This window comes from Heterodontus francisci, chromosome 13, assembly GCF_036365525.1.
Source record: "Heterodontus francisci isolate sHetFra1 chromosome 13, sHetFra1.hap1, whole genome shotgun sequence".
NCBI classification, from domain to species: Eukaryota; Metazoa; Chordata; class Chondrichthyes; order Heterodontiformes; family Heterodontidae; genus Heterodontus; species Heterodontus francisci.
The window spans coordinates 27,393,269-27,410,856 of NC_090383.1; the positions used below are offsets into that span (position 1 = coordinate 27,393,269).

The 17,588-nt window shown below is 43.5% G+C and overlaps 1 protein-coding gene across 6 annotated transcripts in view; it reads right to left on the minus strand.

Moving 5' to 3' along the window:
• dzank1 (double zinc ribbon and ankyrin repeat domains 1) overlaps positions 1 to 17,588 on the minus strand; it is a 140,981-nt gene that overhangs the window by 99,971 nt on the left and 23,422 nt on the right. For all 6 annotated transcript variants that reach the window (XM_068044589.1, XM_068044588.1, XM_068044592.1 and 3 more), the window contains exons 4-6: positions 17,441 to 17,570; positions 14,208 to 14,307; positions 176 to 300 (exon numbers count right to left, since the gene is read on the minus strand). In XM_068044589.1, the coding sequence (XP_067900690.1) occupies positions 176 to 300; positions 14,208 to 14,307; positions 17,441 to 17,570 (355 nt within the window). The remainder of the gene's footprint in view (positions 1 to 175; positions 301 to 14,207; positions 14,308 to 17,440; positions 17,571 to 17,588) is intronic.

Genomic DNA, 17,588 nt, shown 5'->3' on the forward strand with positions numbered 1-17,588 from the left:
TTAACGGGAGTGATTTTAAGGCTGTAAAATGGTCGATGGGTGCAGGCGATGGCAATAAACCATTCAAGGTTTCTTTGTCATGCTGTATCTAGTAAGAATACTGCTTTACAAATCATTCCGAGGGATCCCTTATTTGTACCAATAGTATTCCAAAAAAAACTGAGGAAGTATTTACCTGGGACTTGTGAGACTGAGAAGCTGAAGTTGGCTCATGTCCAGGGACTAAGGTTCCTAACCGACTGTTCAGGAAACGTGGGCCATTAAATAACTTGTGTGGACCACTGTCGTCTATCTTCATTTCTAGTAATAAAGGTACAATGAAAATGTGCATTCACTTCCCATCTATAGTTAGTACAGACAATTCATCTGAAATTCTCACACACTTTTTTAAACAGTTATTTGTCAGTGCTTTCTCAGTAAAGCTTAAATTCCCATTCAAGTTTACTGCAGATATATCAAGAGTAATTTTAACCTAAATCATTGTGGGGGAAACACGTGGGATTGAGTGGAACACTTGTTTTGCACCCGACCCAATAATACTTTCCAATGATTTTGGTGGAGGGTACTAGTGGGCAAGGTGTAAAACAGCATTGCACCCAAACCCATCAGTTTCCCAATGGGTAGATTAGATGGCAATTACCCCCAAAGAAATTGCAGGAGCGGGTGGGCACGGGGAGGGGGGGGCAGAAAATTCATGTCCATGCAGCCATTGCCACTCTCCCTGGGCTGTGCCTTAGCAATCTTGCTGATTTGTTGGAGAACAGATTGATAGATTGCTGTGATGCCCTGGTAGTTCCTGTCAGTGATATCCAGAGCCATAGTGGTAGCAGTTTGAGTTTGCAAGGCAACAGTCAGTTTCCATTGCAGCTTTGATGAAAGCTGTCTGCTGCTATAGAAACTGTGACATCGGCCATCAGACAATGCACCATGTTGTGTTCCTCGTGTTTTGATGGAGGTGACCACTCATTCCATGTTGGAAAGGATGGACTCCAAGCTCTGCACAAAGGTGTGTGCATGTTGGAGCTGGACTCCTGCATTCTACTTGACATTGGGTGCAGGGTTTCTGGCAGGTTTCCCAGTTATCTTCTGAAGCTTGAGCCATCCAAGTCCTCAACTGACTCCTACAGAACTACTGTATGACCGCGCCTTCTGGACTATCCTTTCCTGCACCCTGCATACTTGTGCCCAGTGTCTCACCACGTGCAGATCCCTGCTCTATCCAAGCTCTAAAATACCAGCAGTCTCTGAGCTGGTTGTTGTGGGTCAAAATTGAATGATAGTGTATCTTCATCTTCACTGTCTTCTTCCTCCTCTAGCTGGGCAGGTTTCAGTTCTTGGATGTCTGAAATGAAAAAGGGACAAGCACTGAGTTGTACTGAGGGGACAGGAGAAAGTAAGAAGTGCATAATTATACACTCTGCCGCTTGAGAGTCAGAAGAGATTATGGGATGAGAGAAAAGTGGGAAGACAAAAAAAAAAAAAGAGGATTAGGCATGCAGATACCCTCATCATCGTTCCCTCCAGTCCTGACTGTAGCCACTGCCTCGGTGATGCGGCTTCCCATGATGGACAACACAGTCTTCTCCAAGGAGTTTAAAACATGCAGGTGTGCTCCTCTTCCTCCAGTTCTTTCCTGCTGCCTCCTGTTATGTGCCACCTTCTTCTGCAAGAAAGAAGGAAGTGTGTCAGTGAGTGTCCTGCAATATGTTTGGGTGATGTGGATGTCATGGCTCAATTTGGGCCAGTGTGTGCAAGCTATGAATTGTGGATGCAAGGGTTGCAACAGCACTAAATGTGGGAGGGTGAGGTAAACCATATGAACTGAAGGGTTGAGTACTGATTAAGAGAGATTGTTAGTAGGTTGGTGATGGGGCTGTAGTGAATTGAGGAGTGGATGAGGCTAGTGGTGCAGTTGGTAGCTTATGCCATTTGGAGATTAAACTCCTTCACCTTGACAACCCATGTCTGATCATTAAACTTGTTCCTCTGCTGCAAATATTCTGGAAGCTACACCCCTGGAATTGGTGTCCACCACTACTTCTTCCTAAAGAGTGACAAATCCCCAGGATGAGATGGTTTCCATTCCAGGGTTTTAAGGGAAGTAGGTGAGAATGTCACAGATGCCCTAACTATAATTTGCCAAAAGTTTTCTCAATTAGTGATTCGTACCTTTAGATTGGAAAATAGAGTGTGTGACTCTATTTAAGAAACGTTGCAGAGGAAACCAGGGAATTTTAGCCTAACATCTGTTGCTGGGAAATTGCTTGTGTCTACAGTTTAGGATAGGGTTTTCAGCTGGTCAGAGAGAGCTAGCACGGATTTGTAAAGGGTGAGCCATGCCTGACAAACCTGATCGAATTTTTTGAAGAGGTGACCAATGTAGTGGACAGAGGAATGTCTAAGCGTATTATTTACATGGACTTCCAGAAAGCTTTTGATAAAGTCCCTCAATGGAGACTGTTAGCTAAGGTTGAAGCTCATGGAAATGAAGAAAATTATTGACCTGGTTAGGAAATTGTCTGAGTGGCAAGCGACGGACAGTAGAGATAATGGGCAGATACTCTAATTGGCAGAATGCGACAAGTGGTGTCCTGCAAGCATCTGGGTTTGTGGCCTTAATTATTCACCATGTTTATTAATGGAATCGAAAGCCACATATCCAAATCTGCTATGACACTGTTAGCAGTGTAAATGGAAACATAAAATTACAATAATAGATTAAGTGAATAGACAAAACAGTGGTAAATGGATTTCAATGTAGGAAAATGTGAGATCACCCACTTGGGACCTAAAAATGATGCAGCAGGGTACTTTCTAAATGATGAAAAACTGGAAACCGTGGCGGTCCAAAGAGACTTGGGGGTCCAGGTACAAAGACCATTAAAATGTCATGAACAGGTACAAGTCTAGACCTGGAGAGCATAGTCTAAAAATTAGAGCCAGACCTTTCAGAAGTGAAATTAGGTAACACTGCCACAGATAAAGGGTGGTAGAAGTTTGAAACTTACTCCCACAAAACAGCAATTGATGCTCCAGCTCTGAGATTGATAGATTTTTGTTAAACATAGGTATTAAGGGCAATGGGGCAAAGGGATAGGCGGTCAAGTTGCAGATCAGTGTTGTTCTCATTGAATGGTGGAACAGATTTGAGGGGCTAAATAGCCTCCTCCTGTTCCTCATACCTCCTGGGCATATGTTTGGGGACTCTCCTGCCCTCTTGTGGATACAGGATGTTTCTCCTCTCGATGTCTTGCACCAAGTCCTCCTGTGCATTATCCAAAAACCTTAGCGCACGCTTTGTTGCATGTTCAGCCATTCTTCAATTGTTCAAAGTACAGATTCAGGTCATATCCAGCCTCCTACTTTTGTGTGCAGTCAATGAACAGTGAAGCCCAACACAGCAATCAGTTAAAACAGCAGGCAGCACTAATTTAACGTGGGTTAACAACATACCATGAACCCCAGAACTGTTTACAGGCGTTATCTATTTTAACTCTTTGGTTTCCAAAAATAACAGCCTCCAGTACCTCACCCTAGCAGGCATTTTTGACTTCTGAATTCAAACAGTGATTGTTGGCAAGATCAAGCAAGGATAAAGAACAAATAACAGTACAGCACAGGAAGAGGCCAGTCGGCCCTCCAAACCTGCGCCGATCTTGATGCCTGCCTAAAGTAAAACCTTCTGCACTTCCGGGGCCCGTATCCCTCTATTCCCATCCTATTCATGTATTTGTCAAGATGCCTCTTAAATGTCTCTATGGTACCTGCTTCCACCACCTCCCCTGGCAACAAGTTCCAGGCACTCACCACCCTCTGTGTAAAGAACTTGCCTCGCACATCCCCTCTAAACTTTGCCCCTCACACCTTAAACCCATGTCCCCTAGTAACTGACTCTTCCACCCTGGGAAAAAGCTTCTGACTATCCACTCTGTCCATGCCACTTATAACTTTGTAAACCTCTATCATGTCGCCCCTCCACCTCCGTCGTTCCAGTGAAAACAATCCAAGTTTATCCAACCTCTCCTCATAGCTAATGCCCTCCAGAACAGGCAACATCCTGGTAAACCTCTTCTGTACCCTCTCCAAAGCCTCCATGTCCTTCTGGTAGTGTGGCGACCAGAACTGCACGCAATATTCCAAGTGTGGCCTAACTAAAGTTCTGTACAGCTGCAGCATGACGTGCCAATTTTTATACTCTATGCCCCGTCCGATTAAGGCAAGCATGCCGTATGCCTTCTTGACTACCTTATCCACCTGCGTTGCCACTTTCAGTGACCTGTGGACCTGTACGCCCAGATCTCTGTGCCTGTCAATACTCCTAAGGGTTCTGCCATTTACTGTATACTTCCCACCTGCATTAGACCTTCCAAAATGCATTACCTCACATTTGTCCGGATTAAACTCCATCTGCCATTTCTCCACCCAAATCTCCAACCGATCTATATCCTGCTGTATCCTCTGACAATCCTCATCACCGTCCGCAACTCCACCAACCTTTGTGTCGTCCGCAAACTTACTAAACTTACTGGCCATTAGTACATTGTGTCTTTTTTTCCTTTTCTTTATAAAACAAATATTATTGCATAGCATAAAACATAGCCTAATTTCAGGTCTCTAATGAAGGTTGCATCATATAAATCCCTTGAATCGATAAAAGAACAACTTGCATTTATATAGACAAGAAATGCTGGAAATACCCAGCAGGTCTGGCAGCATCTGTGGAGAGAGAAGCAGAGTTAACGTTTCAGGTCAGTGACCCTTCAATGGCTAGACTGCTCCAGGCCATTCAACTGCCACTTAAGGGCCTCCTCCCGTCATGGCGGGTATTTTACCCTCGATGGCCGGAGAGCAAAGGCCCTAATAACCCTACCTGGTAAAACCAGGCGGCCTTCTTGCGGGCTGGGGGGTGGGGCCCTCCTGATTGGGCACCCTGTGCCACACGGAGGGCCACCTCGAAGTCCCAAAACACCAATGCACAACACTCCCCCCACCCCACCTAACCAAAACCCCTCGGCTTGCCAGGGCCCGGCCGATTGTCCCCGGCGAGGCCCTAAAAATTTACCCGAGTTCCGGGGCCATCCTTCCCGTTGCCTCCAATGGCTGGGTGTAGTCTCAGCAGTGGCCACTGCTCCTTGTGGTGCTGCTGGGACTATGATCAGCAGCTCCATCAGGTGGGACTTCCTGCCTCAAGGAGGTGGAAGTCCCTCCCAAGGCCAATAAGGGCCTGGAGAATGAAAAATCCCAGCTTGGTTCCCCAGGTCCAGTGGAGGCGGGCTCGCCACCTTCCACCCAAAGTAAAATTCCAGCCATATTGACCAGTGTTTTTCTGCTACTCAGTATCGTGTAAAGAAGCACGTGTGACAAAAAATGGATAGTTAGTGGTCACAGCACATTTGTACAAATGTCAGGAAGCAATCATAGATAATCCTTCAACAAGGGACAAACATTTCAGCTGGCATGAATAAAGAATCATTAAAGTTTACACCACAGAAGAGGTATTTGGTACATCTTGCCAGTGCCAGTTCTTTGATAGAGATATCAAATTAGTACCACTCCCCCAGCTTTCACCATTACTGTGCAATTTCCTCCCCTTAAAAGTATATATCCCCTTCTTTTTGAAAGTTATTATTGAATGTGCTTCTACCACACTTTTAGGCAGCAGATTCTAAATCCCAATAACTACTTGTGTAAAAATAAAAATAAAAATAAAATTCACCCCATCTCACCTCTGGCTCTTTTGCCAATAATCTTAAACCCGTGTCCTCCAATTACTGATATGTCTACCCATAGAACAGTTTTTCCAATGCACTCTATCAAAATCTCTCATAATTTAGAATGCCTCTATTAAATCTCCCCTTAAAATTCTTGGCTCTAAGGAGAACAACCCAGCTTCTCTAGTCTCTCCGTGTAGCTGAAGTCCTGCAGTCCTGGCACCATCCTTTTAAAAAAAAATTCTTTCATGGGATTTCCACACACTAGCAAGGACAGCATTTGTTCCTCCTCCCGAATTGTCCTCAAGAAGGTTGTGGTAAGCCACATTCTTGAACTGCTGCAGTCCCTCTTCTGCAGGTACACCCACAATGCTGTTAAGAAGGGAGTTCCAGGATTTTGATCCAGCCACAGTGACGGAACGACAATATAGTTCCAAGTCAGGATGGTGTGGGGCTTAGAGGGGAACTTGGAGGTGGTACTCCCATGCATCTGCTGCTCTTGTCCTTTCGTGATAGAGGTCACGGGTTTGGAAGGTGCTGTCAAAAGAGCCTCCGTGCGTTTCTGCAGTTCATCTTGTAGATGGCACCCACTGCTGCCACTGTGTATCGGTGGTGGATGGAGTGAATGTTTAAGTTGGTGGATGGGGTGCCAAATAAGTGGGCTGCTTTGTCCTGGATGGTGTCGAGCTTCTTGAGTGTTGTTGGAGCTGCGCCTATCAAGGCAAGTGGAGAGTATTCCATCACACTCCTGACTTGTATATTATGGATGGTGGACAGGATTTGGGAGTCAGAGGAGGTGAGAGTTACTCACCTCAGAATTCCCAGTCTCTGACCTGCACTTGTAGCCAGAGTGTTTAGGTGGCTGGTCCAGTTAAGTTTCTGCTCAATGGTAACCCCCAGGAGGTTGATAGTGGGGGATTCAGCAATGGTAATGCCGTTGAATGTCATGGGGAGATAATTAGATTCTCACTTGTTGGAGATGGTCATTGCCTGGCACTTGTGTGGCACGAATGTTACTTGCCACTTATCAGCACAAGCCTGAATTTGTCCAGGTCTTGTTGCATATGGACCTGGCCAGCTTCAGTATCCGAGGAGTTGCGAATGTTGCAGAACATGGTGTAACCATCAGTGAATATCCTCACTTCTGACGTTATGATGGAGGGAAGGTCATTGGTGAAGCAGCTGAAGATAGTTGGGCCTCGGACACTACCCTGAGGAACTCCTGCAGTGATGTCCTGGGACTGAGATGATTGGCCTTCAATACCACAACAGTCTTCCTTCGTGCTAGGTATGACTCCAACCAGTGGATAGTTTTCCCCGATTCCCACTGACTCCAGTTTTGCTAGGGCTCCTTGACGCCACACTCAGTCAAAAGCTGCCTTAATGTCAAGGGCAGTCACTTTCACTTCACCTCGAGTTCAGCTCTGTTGTCCATGTTTGGACCATGGCTGTAATGAGGTCTTCAGCCATGTGGCCTGGCATAACCCAAACTGAGCATCAGTGAGCAGGTTATTGATGTGTAAGCGCTGTTTGATACTGTCAACGACACCTTTTTATCACTTTGCTTATGATCAAGAGGAGGCTGATGGGGCGGTAATCGGTCAGCTTGGATTTGTCCTGCTTTTTGTGGATAGGACATACCTGGTCAATTTTCCATATTGCCAGGTAGATGCCAGTGTTGTAGCTACTTGAACAGCTTGGCTAGGATCGCAGCTCGCTCTGGAGCACATACTCAGCTGGGATGTTGTCAGGGCCCGTAGCCTTTGGAGTATCCAGTGCCTTCAGCCGTTTCTTGATATCACATGGAATGAATTGAATTGGCTGAAGACTGGCATCTGTGATGCTGGGGACCTCAGGAGCAGATTGAGATGGATCATCCACTTGGCACTTCAGGCTGAAGATGGTTGCAAATGCTTCAGCCTTGTCTTTTGCACTGACGTGCTGGGCTCCGCCATCATTGAGGATGGGGATATTTGTGGAGCCTCCTGCTCCTATTGGTTGTTTAATTGTCCACCACCATTCATTACTGGATGTGGCAGGATGGCAGAGCTTTGATCTGATCCGTTGGTTATGGGATTGCTTAGCCCTATCTATCGCATGCTGCTTCAGGCGTTTTGCAGGTAAGTAGTCCTGTGTTGTAGCTTCACCAGGTTGACATCGCATTCTTAGGTATGCCTGGTGCTGCTCTTGGCATGCCCTCTTCATTGAAGCAGGGTTGGTCCTTTGGCGTGATGGTAATGGTCAAGCGAGGGATATGTCGGGCCATGAGGTTACAGATTGTGGTTGAATACAATTCTGCTGCTGCTGATGGCCCACAGTGCCTCGTGGATGCCCAGTTTTCTGCTAATAGATCTGTTCTATCCTATTTAGCACGGTGGTCGTGCCACACAACATGATGGAGGGTATGCTCAGTGCGAAAACTGGACTTTGTCTTTACAAGGGCTGTGTGGTGGTCACTCCTACCTATACTGTCATGGACAGATGCAACTATGACAGGGTAAATTGGTGAGGACATGGTCTAGTTGGTTTGTCTCCTCTAGTTGGTTCCCTCACTACCTGGCGCAATCCCAGTACATCTCCTCTGCACCCTCTCCAAGGCCTGGACATTCTTCCTAAAGTGTGGTGCCCAGAATTGAGCACAATCCTCCAGCTAGGGCCTGAACAGTTCCTTGCTTTTGTAATTTATGCCTTTGTTTATAAAGCCAAGGGTCCTATATGCATTTTTTAAGCAGCTTTCTCAACTTGTCCTGCCACTTTCAGAGATTTGTGTAGATACACCCCCAGGTCTCTCTGTTCCCATACCTCATTTAAAATTGAGTTTATATTGATTCTCCTCATTCTTCCCACCAAAATGTGTCACTTCACTCTTTGCTGCATTAAATTGCATCTGCCATGTGTCTGCCCATTTCACCATTCTGCTTATGTCCTCCTGTATTCTGGAACAATCTCCTCACTGTTTACTCCATTTTTGAGTTTCATGTCACCTACAAGCTTTGAAATTATGCCCTGCACACTCAAGTCCAGGTCATTTCAATTCACAGGGCACTAGCACTAGTATTGAGGAAAGTGGGTGCTGTACAGTTCCTACGGTCTTCACCTGAACCATGCTGGAACCAGTGTTCTGGTGAGTCGTATACCTAGGGTGATAGAGAGGGCTTTAAACTAAATAGTCGGGCAAGGGATCAAGTGAGGGAAGATGTGATAATTTAAAGACAGAGGAGAAGGCAAGAGAGCAAAGTAGCAATAAGGGTAATGATAATCAGAGTGTGGCAGGAAGGGTACAGAGCATATAAACTTAAGAGTGCCCCAGCAGATAAGGCTAGAGGTTGTGAAAATAATAAAAAGACAGCATTAAAGGTTCTCTATCTGAATGCACACAACATTCGCAACAAGTTGATGAATTGACAGCACAAATAGAAGTAAATACATATGATCTAATTGCCATTAATTACAGAGATGTGGTTGCAGTGTTACCAAGGCTGGGAACTGAATATTCAAGGGTATTTGACATTTATGAAGGATAGGCAAAAAGGAAAAGGAGTTGGGGTAGCATTGTTAATAAAGGATGAGATCATTACATTCGTGAGAGAGGATCTTAGATTGAAGGATCAAGATGTAGAATCAGTTTGGGTGGCAATGGGCAGCAAACATTGGTAAGAATAAAAACAGAAGGTGCTGGAAATATTCAGCAGGTCAGGGAGCATCTGTGGAGAGAGAAGCAGAGTTAATGTTTCAGGTCTGGGGAATAAGGGATTGGTAGAGAAAAGTATACAAATACTTTTGTCTGAGTTCACGGAGGAAGGTACAAAAAACCTCCCAGAAATACTAAAGAACCAAGGGACTAGCGAGAATTAGGAACTGAAAGAAATTAGTATTAGTAAAAAAGTATTACAGGAGAAATTAATGGGACTGAAAGTTGCTAAATCCCTGGACCGGATGATCTACATCTCAGGGTGTTGAAACAGGTGGCTGTAGAGATAGTGGATACACTGGTGATCATCTTCCAAAATTTTATAGATTCTGGAGTGGTTCCTGCAGATTGGAAGGTAGCAAATGTAACCCCAATTTTTAACAAAGAGAGAAAACGGGGAACTACAGACCTGTTGGCCTGAAATCAATAGTAGGGAAAATGCTAGAATCTATTATAATCTAAGTAATCCTGAGAAGTGTGAGGTGATGCATTTTGGGAGGACTAACAAGGCAAGGGAATATACAATGGATGTTAAGACCCTAGGAAGTACAAAGGGTCAGAGGGACCTTGGGGTACTTGTCCATAGATCACTGAAGGCAGCAGCGCAGGTACAGAAGGTGGTTAGGAAGGCAAATGGGATACTTGCCTTTATTATCCAAGGCATAGAATATAAGAGCAGGGAGGTTATGATGGAGCTGTATAAAACGCTAGTTAGGCCACAGCTGGAGTACTGTGTACAGTTCTAGACACCACACTAGAGAAAGGATGTGATTGCACTGGAGAGGGTGCAGAGGAGATTCACCAGGATGTTGCCTGGGCTGCAGCATTTCAGCTATGAAGAGAGACTGAAAAGGCTAGGGTTGTTTTCCTTGGAGCAGAGAAGGCTGAGGGGGTACATGATTGAGGTGTACAGAATTATGAGGGGCATAGATAGGAAAAAACTTTTCCTTTAGCAGAGTGGTCAGTAACCAGGGGGCATAGATTTAAGGTAGGGGCAGGAGGTTTAGAGGGGATTTGAGGAAAAAAAATTTCACTGAGGGTGGTTGGAATCTGGAACGCATTGCCTGAAGAAGTGGTAGAGGCAGAAACCCTCACAACATTTAAAAAGTTTTTAGATGAGCACTTGAAACACCATAGCATACAAGGCTACGGGCCAAGTGCTGGAAAATGGGATTAGAATAGTTAGGTGCTTGATGGCTGGCACAGCCACAATAGGCCGAAGGCCCTGTTTCTGTGCTGTATAACTGTGTGACTCTATGACCCTATAAAGAATGTGATAACTGGACACTTAGAAAATAATAGTAAGATTGGACAGAGTCAACATGGATTTATGAAATGGAAATCATGTTTGACAATTTGTTGGAGTTTTTTGAGGATGTAACGAGCAGAATAGATAAGGGGGAACCAGTGGATGTGGTATATTTGAATTTTCAGAAGGCTTTCAATCAGGTCCCACACAAGAGGTTAGTAAGCAAAATTACAACACATGGGATTGGGGGTAATATACTAGCATGGATTGAGAATTGGTTAATGGACAGAGAACAGAGAGTAGGAATAAACGGATCATTCTCAGGTTGGCAGGCTGTGACTAGTTGGGTACTGCAAGGATCAGTGCTTGGGCCCCAACTAATAACAATTTATGTCGATGATTTGGATGTGGGGACCAAATGTAATATTTCCAAGTTTGCTGATGACACAAAACTAGGTGGGAATGTGAGTTATTCGGAGGATGCAAAGAGGCTTCAAGGGGATTTAGACAGGCTAAGTGAGTGGTCAAGAACATGGTAGATGGAATATAATGTTGAAAAATGTGAAGTTATTCACTTTGGCAGGAAAAGCAGAAATGCAGAGTATTTCTTAAATGGAGAGAGATTGGGAAGTGTTGATGTCCAAAGGGACCTGGGTGTCCTTGTTCATAAGTCACTGACAGCTAACATGCAGATGCAGCAAGCAATCAGGCAGGCAAATGGTATGTTGGCCTTTATTGCAAGAGGATTTGAGTACAGGAGTTAAGCAGTCTGCTGCAATTATATAGAGCCTTGGTGAGACTGCACCTGGAATATTGAGTACAGTTTTGGTCTCATTACCCAAGAAAGGACATATTTGCCATAGAGGGAGTGCAACGAAGGTTCACCAGACTAATTCCTGGCTTGGTAGCACTGTCCTGTGAAAAGAGATTGAGGAGACTGGGCCTGTATTCTCTAGAGTTTAGAAGAACAAAAGGTGATCCCATTAAAGCAAATAAAATTCTTATAGGGCTCGACAGGTTTGATGCAGGAAGGATGTTTCCCCTGGCTGGAGGGGGGTCTAGAAACAGGTGATAGAGTCTCAGAATAAGAGATAGGCCATTTAGGACTGAGATGAGAAGGAATTACTTCACTCAAAGTGAGGTGAATCTTTGGAATTCTCTACCCCAGCGGGCTGGGGAGGCTCAGTCATTGAGTATGTTCAAGACAGAGATCGATAGATTTCTAGGTATTAAAGATATCCAGGGATATGGGGAAAATGGCGTTGAAGTAGAAGATCAGCCATTATCTAGTTGAAGGCGGAGCAGGCTCGAGGGGCCAAATGGCCTACTCCTGCTCCTATATGTCCATTAATATATATCAAAAAGAGCAGTGGTCCTTATATTGACCCCTAGGGAACAGTGCAGTATACTTACCTCCAGTCTGAAAAACAACCATTCACCACTACTCTCTGCTTTCTGTCTAAATGTAAACTGTGAAGAGGATCATTACAGACTACAGGAGGACATAGACAGACTGGTGAAATGGGCAGACACATAGCAGATGCAATTTAGTGTATAGAAGTGTGACATTTGCAATATTCCAGTCCCATATTGAAGGAGGGTTCCATACCAGAGCCTCTGCTATCTCCACTCTCACTTCACTCAGCAATCTAGGATGTATTCCATCTGGACTGGGTGATTGCTCTACTTTGAGGAGGGACAGTCTTTTAAGGACCTCCACCGTATCTATTTTCATCCTTATCAATTTCCAATTGGATCCAATATCCAATTGGCAACATCCACTTCTTTAATCGCAACAGATACAAAGTACTCATTTAGTACCTCAGCCATGTCTTCTGCCTCCACAAGATCTCTTTTTGGATCCCTATTAAGCCCCAACCTTTGTTTGACTATCTTTTTACAATTTATACATTTATAAAAAAAACTTTTGCGTCCCCTTTTAAGTTATCCGCTAAACAATTCTCATACACTCTCATATTTCCTTTTTTAGTTCTCCTCTGTACTTTTTGTATTCAGCTTAGCTCACTACAGTATTATGAGCCAGATATTCATCATAAGCCTCCTTTTCCTGTTTCATTTTAATCGCTATATCTTTAGTCATCTAGGAAGCTTTGGATGCCCTTCTTTTCCCCCTCACATGAATGTGTCTAGTCAGTACCCAAACTATCTCCTCTTTGTAGGCCTTTGAATGCTCATATAACACATTTATATAGTGTTTTTCTTGTTTTCAGGATGTACCTAACACTTTATAGCTTATTACATACATTTGAAGTGTAGTCACTTTAGTAATATAGTAAACCTGGCAGCCAATTTGCACACAAAGATAAATGTGATAAATGACCAGTTTATTTGTTTTTTCAGTGATGTTGGTTGAGGGATAAGTATTATCCAAGACATTGGGAGAGAACTCCCTGCTAAGGGAGCAGATAGGACCTTAGTTTCTGGGTCTGAAAGCCAGCGCCAATTTCCACATGTATGCTGATGACACCCAGCTCTACCACCTCATCACCACCTCTGTCAACCCCTCCACTGTCTCTAAACTGTCAGAGTGCTTGTCCGACATCCAGGATTGGATGAGCAGAATATTTCCTCCAACTAAATATTGGGAAAACTGAAACCATTGTCTTTGGTTCCTGCAACAAACTCCCTAGCCACCAACTCTATGCCTCTCCCCGGCAACTGTCTGAAGTTGAATCAGACTGTTGGCAAACATGGTGTCGTACTTGACCCCAAGACGAGCTTCCCACCCCATATCCACACCATTACCTAAGACCGCCTATTTCAACCTCGGTAACATCACCCGACACCGCCTCTGCCTCAGCTCATCCACGGCTGAAATCCTGAGCCTTGCCTTTGTTACACCTAGACGACCATTCCAATGCACTCCTGGCCGGCCTCCCATGCTCTACCCTATATAAACTGGAGGTCATGCAAAAGTCTGCTGCTCGTGTCCTAACTCGCACCAAGTCCTGTTCACCCATTACTCCTTTAATCGCTGACTTAGGCTGGCTCCCAGTTAAACAATGGCAACATTTCAAAATTCTCACCCTTGTTTTCTAATCCCTTCATAGCCTCACCTCTCCCTATCTCTGTAATTTCCATCAGCCTTACAACCCTCCAAGATATCCTCTAATTCTGACCTCTTGAGCATCCTCGATTTTCATTGCTCCACCATTAGTAGCCATGCCTTCAGCTGCCGAGGCTTGAAGTTCTGGAATTCCCTCCGAAAACCTCTCCGCCTCTCTACCTCCTTTAAGACACTCCTTAAAACCACTCTCTTTGACCAAGCTTTTGGTTATCTGCCCCAATACCTCTTTATCTGACTTGGTGTCAAATTGTGTTATATAATGCTCCCATAAAGTGGATATTTCTATAGTACCTTTTATTACATTAAAGGTGCTTTATAATACGTTACTGTTGTTGTTTAACATTGCTTTCGAAATACAGCAGCTCAGAGTGCAGCACTCCCTTAGTACTCTGTACTGAAGTTTTATATAAATTAGCATGTAAAAGAGCTACTACAAGATTAAGCCATCAAATTCTCCAGATTGCTTACCAGGAATTTTTTGTATTGCTTCTTTCCAGGTAGGCTTGTTTTCCTTGCTTAGAGTTGTACTGATTGCAGCAGTGGGGCCTGTCAACCTCTCTAGAGTTTCCTAAGATGGCAAGACCATTTGTTAAAAATATACAGTCATGGTACATGGTAAAGGTGCAGGTTGCCTGTGCATATGGGTGGTGCATCAAACCCTTACCAGAATAAATCAACAGCTCTCAGATTTTGTGAAATGAATAGACTGTGGCAAAAAGAACTGCATCTACAGATTTGTGCCCCCAAAATATTCTCCCTTTTCTTTTCCTTTCCTGAAAGTGGTGATTCATGCTGGGGTACAGTTCCACAACTGAATGCAGTACCTTGTTCAGATGCCCAGGCTTCATGTCTCAGCATGGACAGGGTGTTTGCTGGCGATTCAACCAAGGGAGCCATCACAGTGGGTCCCTATTCAGTCCTCACCTTATGCCCTTGAGGCTAACCAATCAGAAACAGGAACGCTGCTTGTGTCCAAGTGTCTTGTGGCTAATGGCAGAGCTCTAATGGCCTGACTGACAGCAGTTTGGTCACCAGATAGCTGTGGCTCAGTGGTAGCACTCTTGCCTCTGAATCAGGAAAGTCAAAGGTTCAAATCCCACTTCAACAACTTGAGCACAAAAATTTACACTGACATTCCAGTGCGATGCTGCACTGTTGGAAGGGCTGCCTTTCAGGTGAGACATTAAACCAAAGCCCTGCTGTGCTCTCTGGTGGACAAATAAAGATCCTGCAGTACTTTTTTTAACAGAACAGGAGGAGAGCTCCCTCAGTATTCTGGCCAATATTTATCCCTCCCCTTTTCTGATTCTAAAACAGATTAAGAAATGTGAGAGAGAAAAACCAGGAAATTATAGACATGTGAGTCTAACAACTGTTGTGGAGAAGTTGTTGGAAACTATAACGAAGGGCAGAGTGACTGAGTACTTAAAGAAATTCAAGCTGAATAGAAAGATTTGTAAATCCATGCCTCTGTACTTGCTGAAAATCTGTTACTTCTCTAACTTTTTCCAGTTCTGATGAAAGTTCCTTAAACTGACATGTTAACTCTGTTTCTCTCCCCACAGATGCTGCCAGAGCTGCTGAGTGTTTCCAGCATTTTCTGTTTTTATTATGGATTTGTAATAGGTAAGTCATGTCTATCAAACCTATTTGAATTTTTGAGGAAGTAACTAAAGTAGTAGACAGGTGTAGTAGTCTATGGATGTAGTTTATATGGACCTCCAGAAAGCATTTGATAAGGTTCCACATAAGTGAAGCTCATGAAATTGAAGAAAAATTATTGACCCGGTTAGGAGATTGATTAGGTGGTAGGAGACAGAGAGTAGGGATAATGGATTCCAATTGGAAGGAAGTAACTAGTGGTGTCCCTCAAGGATCGGTGTTGGGGCCTCAACTATTCACTATATTTATGAATGGCTTATATAACACAAGAGAGGATCGTATATCCAAGTTTGCCAAAGGCACAAAGATTGGTGGCATATTAAATAGTTGTAGTTGGAAGCACAAAATTATAAAGAGACTTTGATAGGTTAAGTGAGTAGACAAAACTGTGGCAAATGAATCTGAATACAGGTAAATGTGAGGTCATTCATTTTGGACCAAAAAAGGATAGATCTGAGTATTTTATAAATGGTGAATAGATAGGAACAGTGGCGTTGCAAAGAGATTTAGGAGTCTATGAACATAATTTTCTTTTTTATTCGCTCGTGGGATGTGGGCATTGCTGGCAAAGCCAGCACATATTGCCCATGTCTAATTATCCTTGAGAAGATGATGGTGAACCACCTTCTTGAACTCTGCAGTCCGTGTGGTGTCGGTACACCCACAGTGCTGTTAGGGCAGGAGTTCCAGGATTTTGACCCAGCGACAGTTAAGGGAACAGCAGTAGATGCTATCACAACTAATCATTTTAAATCTCAGATCAATAGATTCTTGCTAGCCAGGCTTTAACAAACATGGAGCAAGGAGAGTAGATAAAATTAGGATACAGATCAACCACAATCTCATTAAATGGTAGAATAAGCTGGAGGGGCTGAACAGCCTACTCCTGTTCCTACCTTCCTATCTCATTGCTGTTCATGGGACCTTGACGTATGCAAATTGGCTGCCACATTTCGTACAATACAACAGTGACTACACTTCAAAAGTACTTAATGGCTGTAAAATGCTTTCTGATGCCTTGAGGTCATGAAAGGCTCTATATAGAGCCTTTCTTTTTTCTTTACAGTAGAACTCAGATATGGGACCTTCATAATCTATACACCCCAATACCATACCAGGATACATAATGTGCTGAACTATCGTATACAGATCTTTGGATTGGAGATTCAGAAAGGCTTTCCTAGCCACATAGCAACAGTTAAAATAAAAAAAAAATTATTAAACAAGGTGAAGGAATCAAGGGAAATAGAATACTTTTTGCTTCCAATATCACCAAAAAGCATTGTGCAGGCAGATGCAGAGTAAAAATGCATCTACTTTGTCTCAGTGTTTCTTATCTGATGTTAATACTGCACACATATACCTCCCTAATCTCAGAAACACATTACAGAAATCAAATCTGTGTTGTACACAATGTGTTATCTTTTGATTGAACTGAACATTGGATTAAATTCCAGGATTCAAAATAAAAAATAGGATGTTTTTCATAATTTACCCTTATTCTACAACCTCCATTATTAATGCTGTTGAAATTGTTACAATAGTGTTTCTCTACCTTCACACTTCTTTCAGCTATTTTACAAATTATCCCCTTCTTAAACCCTTAAAATTACAGCTCAACAATTCAACAGTGAAATCAGGAATCATTTTTTCACACAAGGGGTTGAGGAAATCTCCTTTAAAAGGCTGTGAATGATGGAAATTTTCAGGACAGATTTTTATTAGTTGAGGCAGGTAAATGAGCTGAAGTACAGATCAGCCAAGACCTAACAGAATAGCAGAAAAGGCTCAAGGGATTGAATGGCCTATTCCTGTTCCTATGTTCCGAACTGTTAGATTTAGTAATTTACAGCTGTGTTTTGCCCTCAACATTACACTAAGAATGTAAACAGGAAGCCAACATTAGAAGAAAGAATCTCTCACAGATCATTCTTTGACTCCCACAAAGAATCAATTAATTTCTAAAAACCTGTGCAGGAATACCCAACTCGCACTTGGAGCATGAAGCCTACCTACCATACACTATTACACATGCTTACCTGTCTGGAAAGCTCCTTTGCATAATCTTGCAGGAAATTCTCATCATCATCCTCCAATACTTCCTCTGCATTGGACTGTACATACTCCACAAGAAACACCTTGGTCACCACACCACTCTCTCGACCATCTCTAATAGTCAACAGAAAT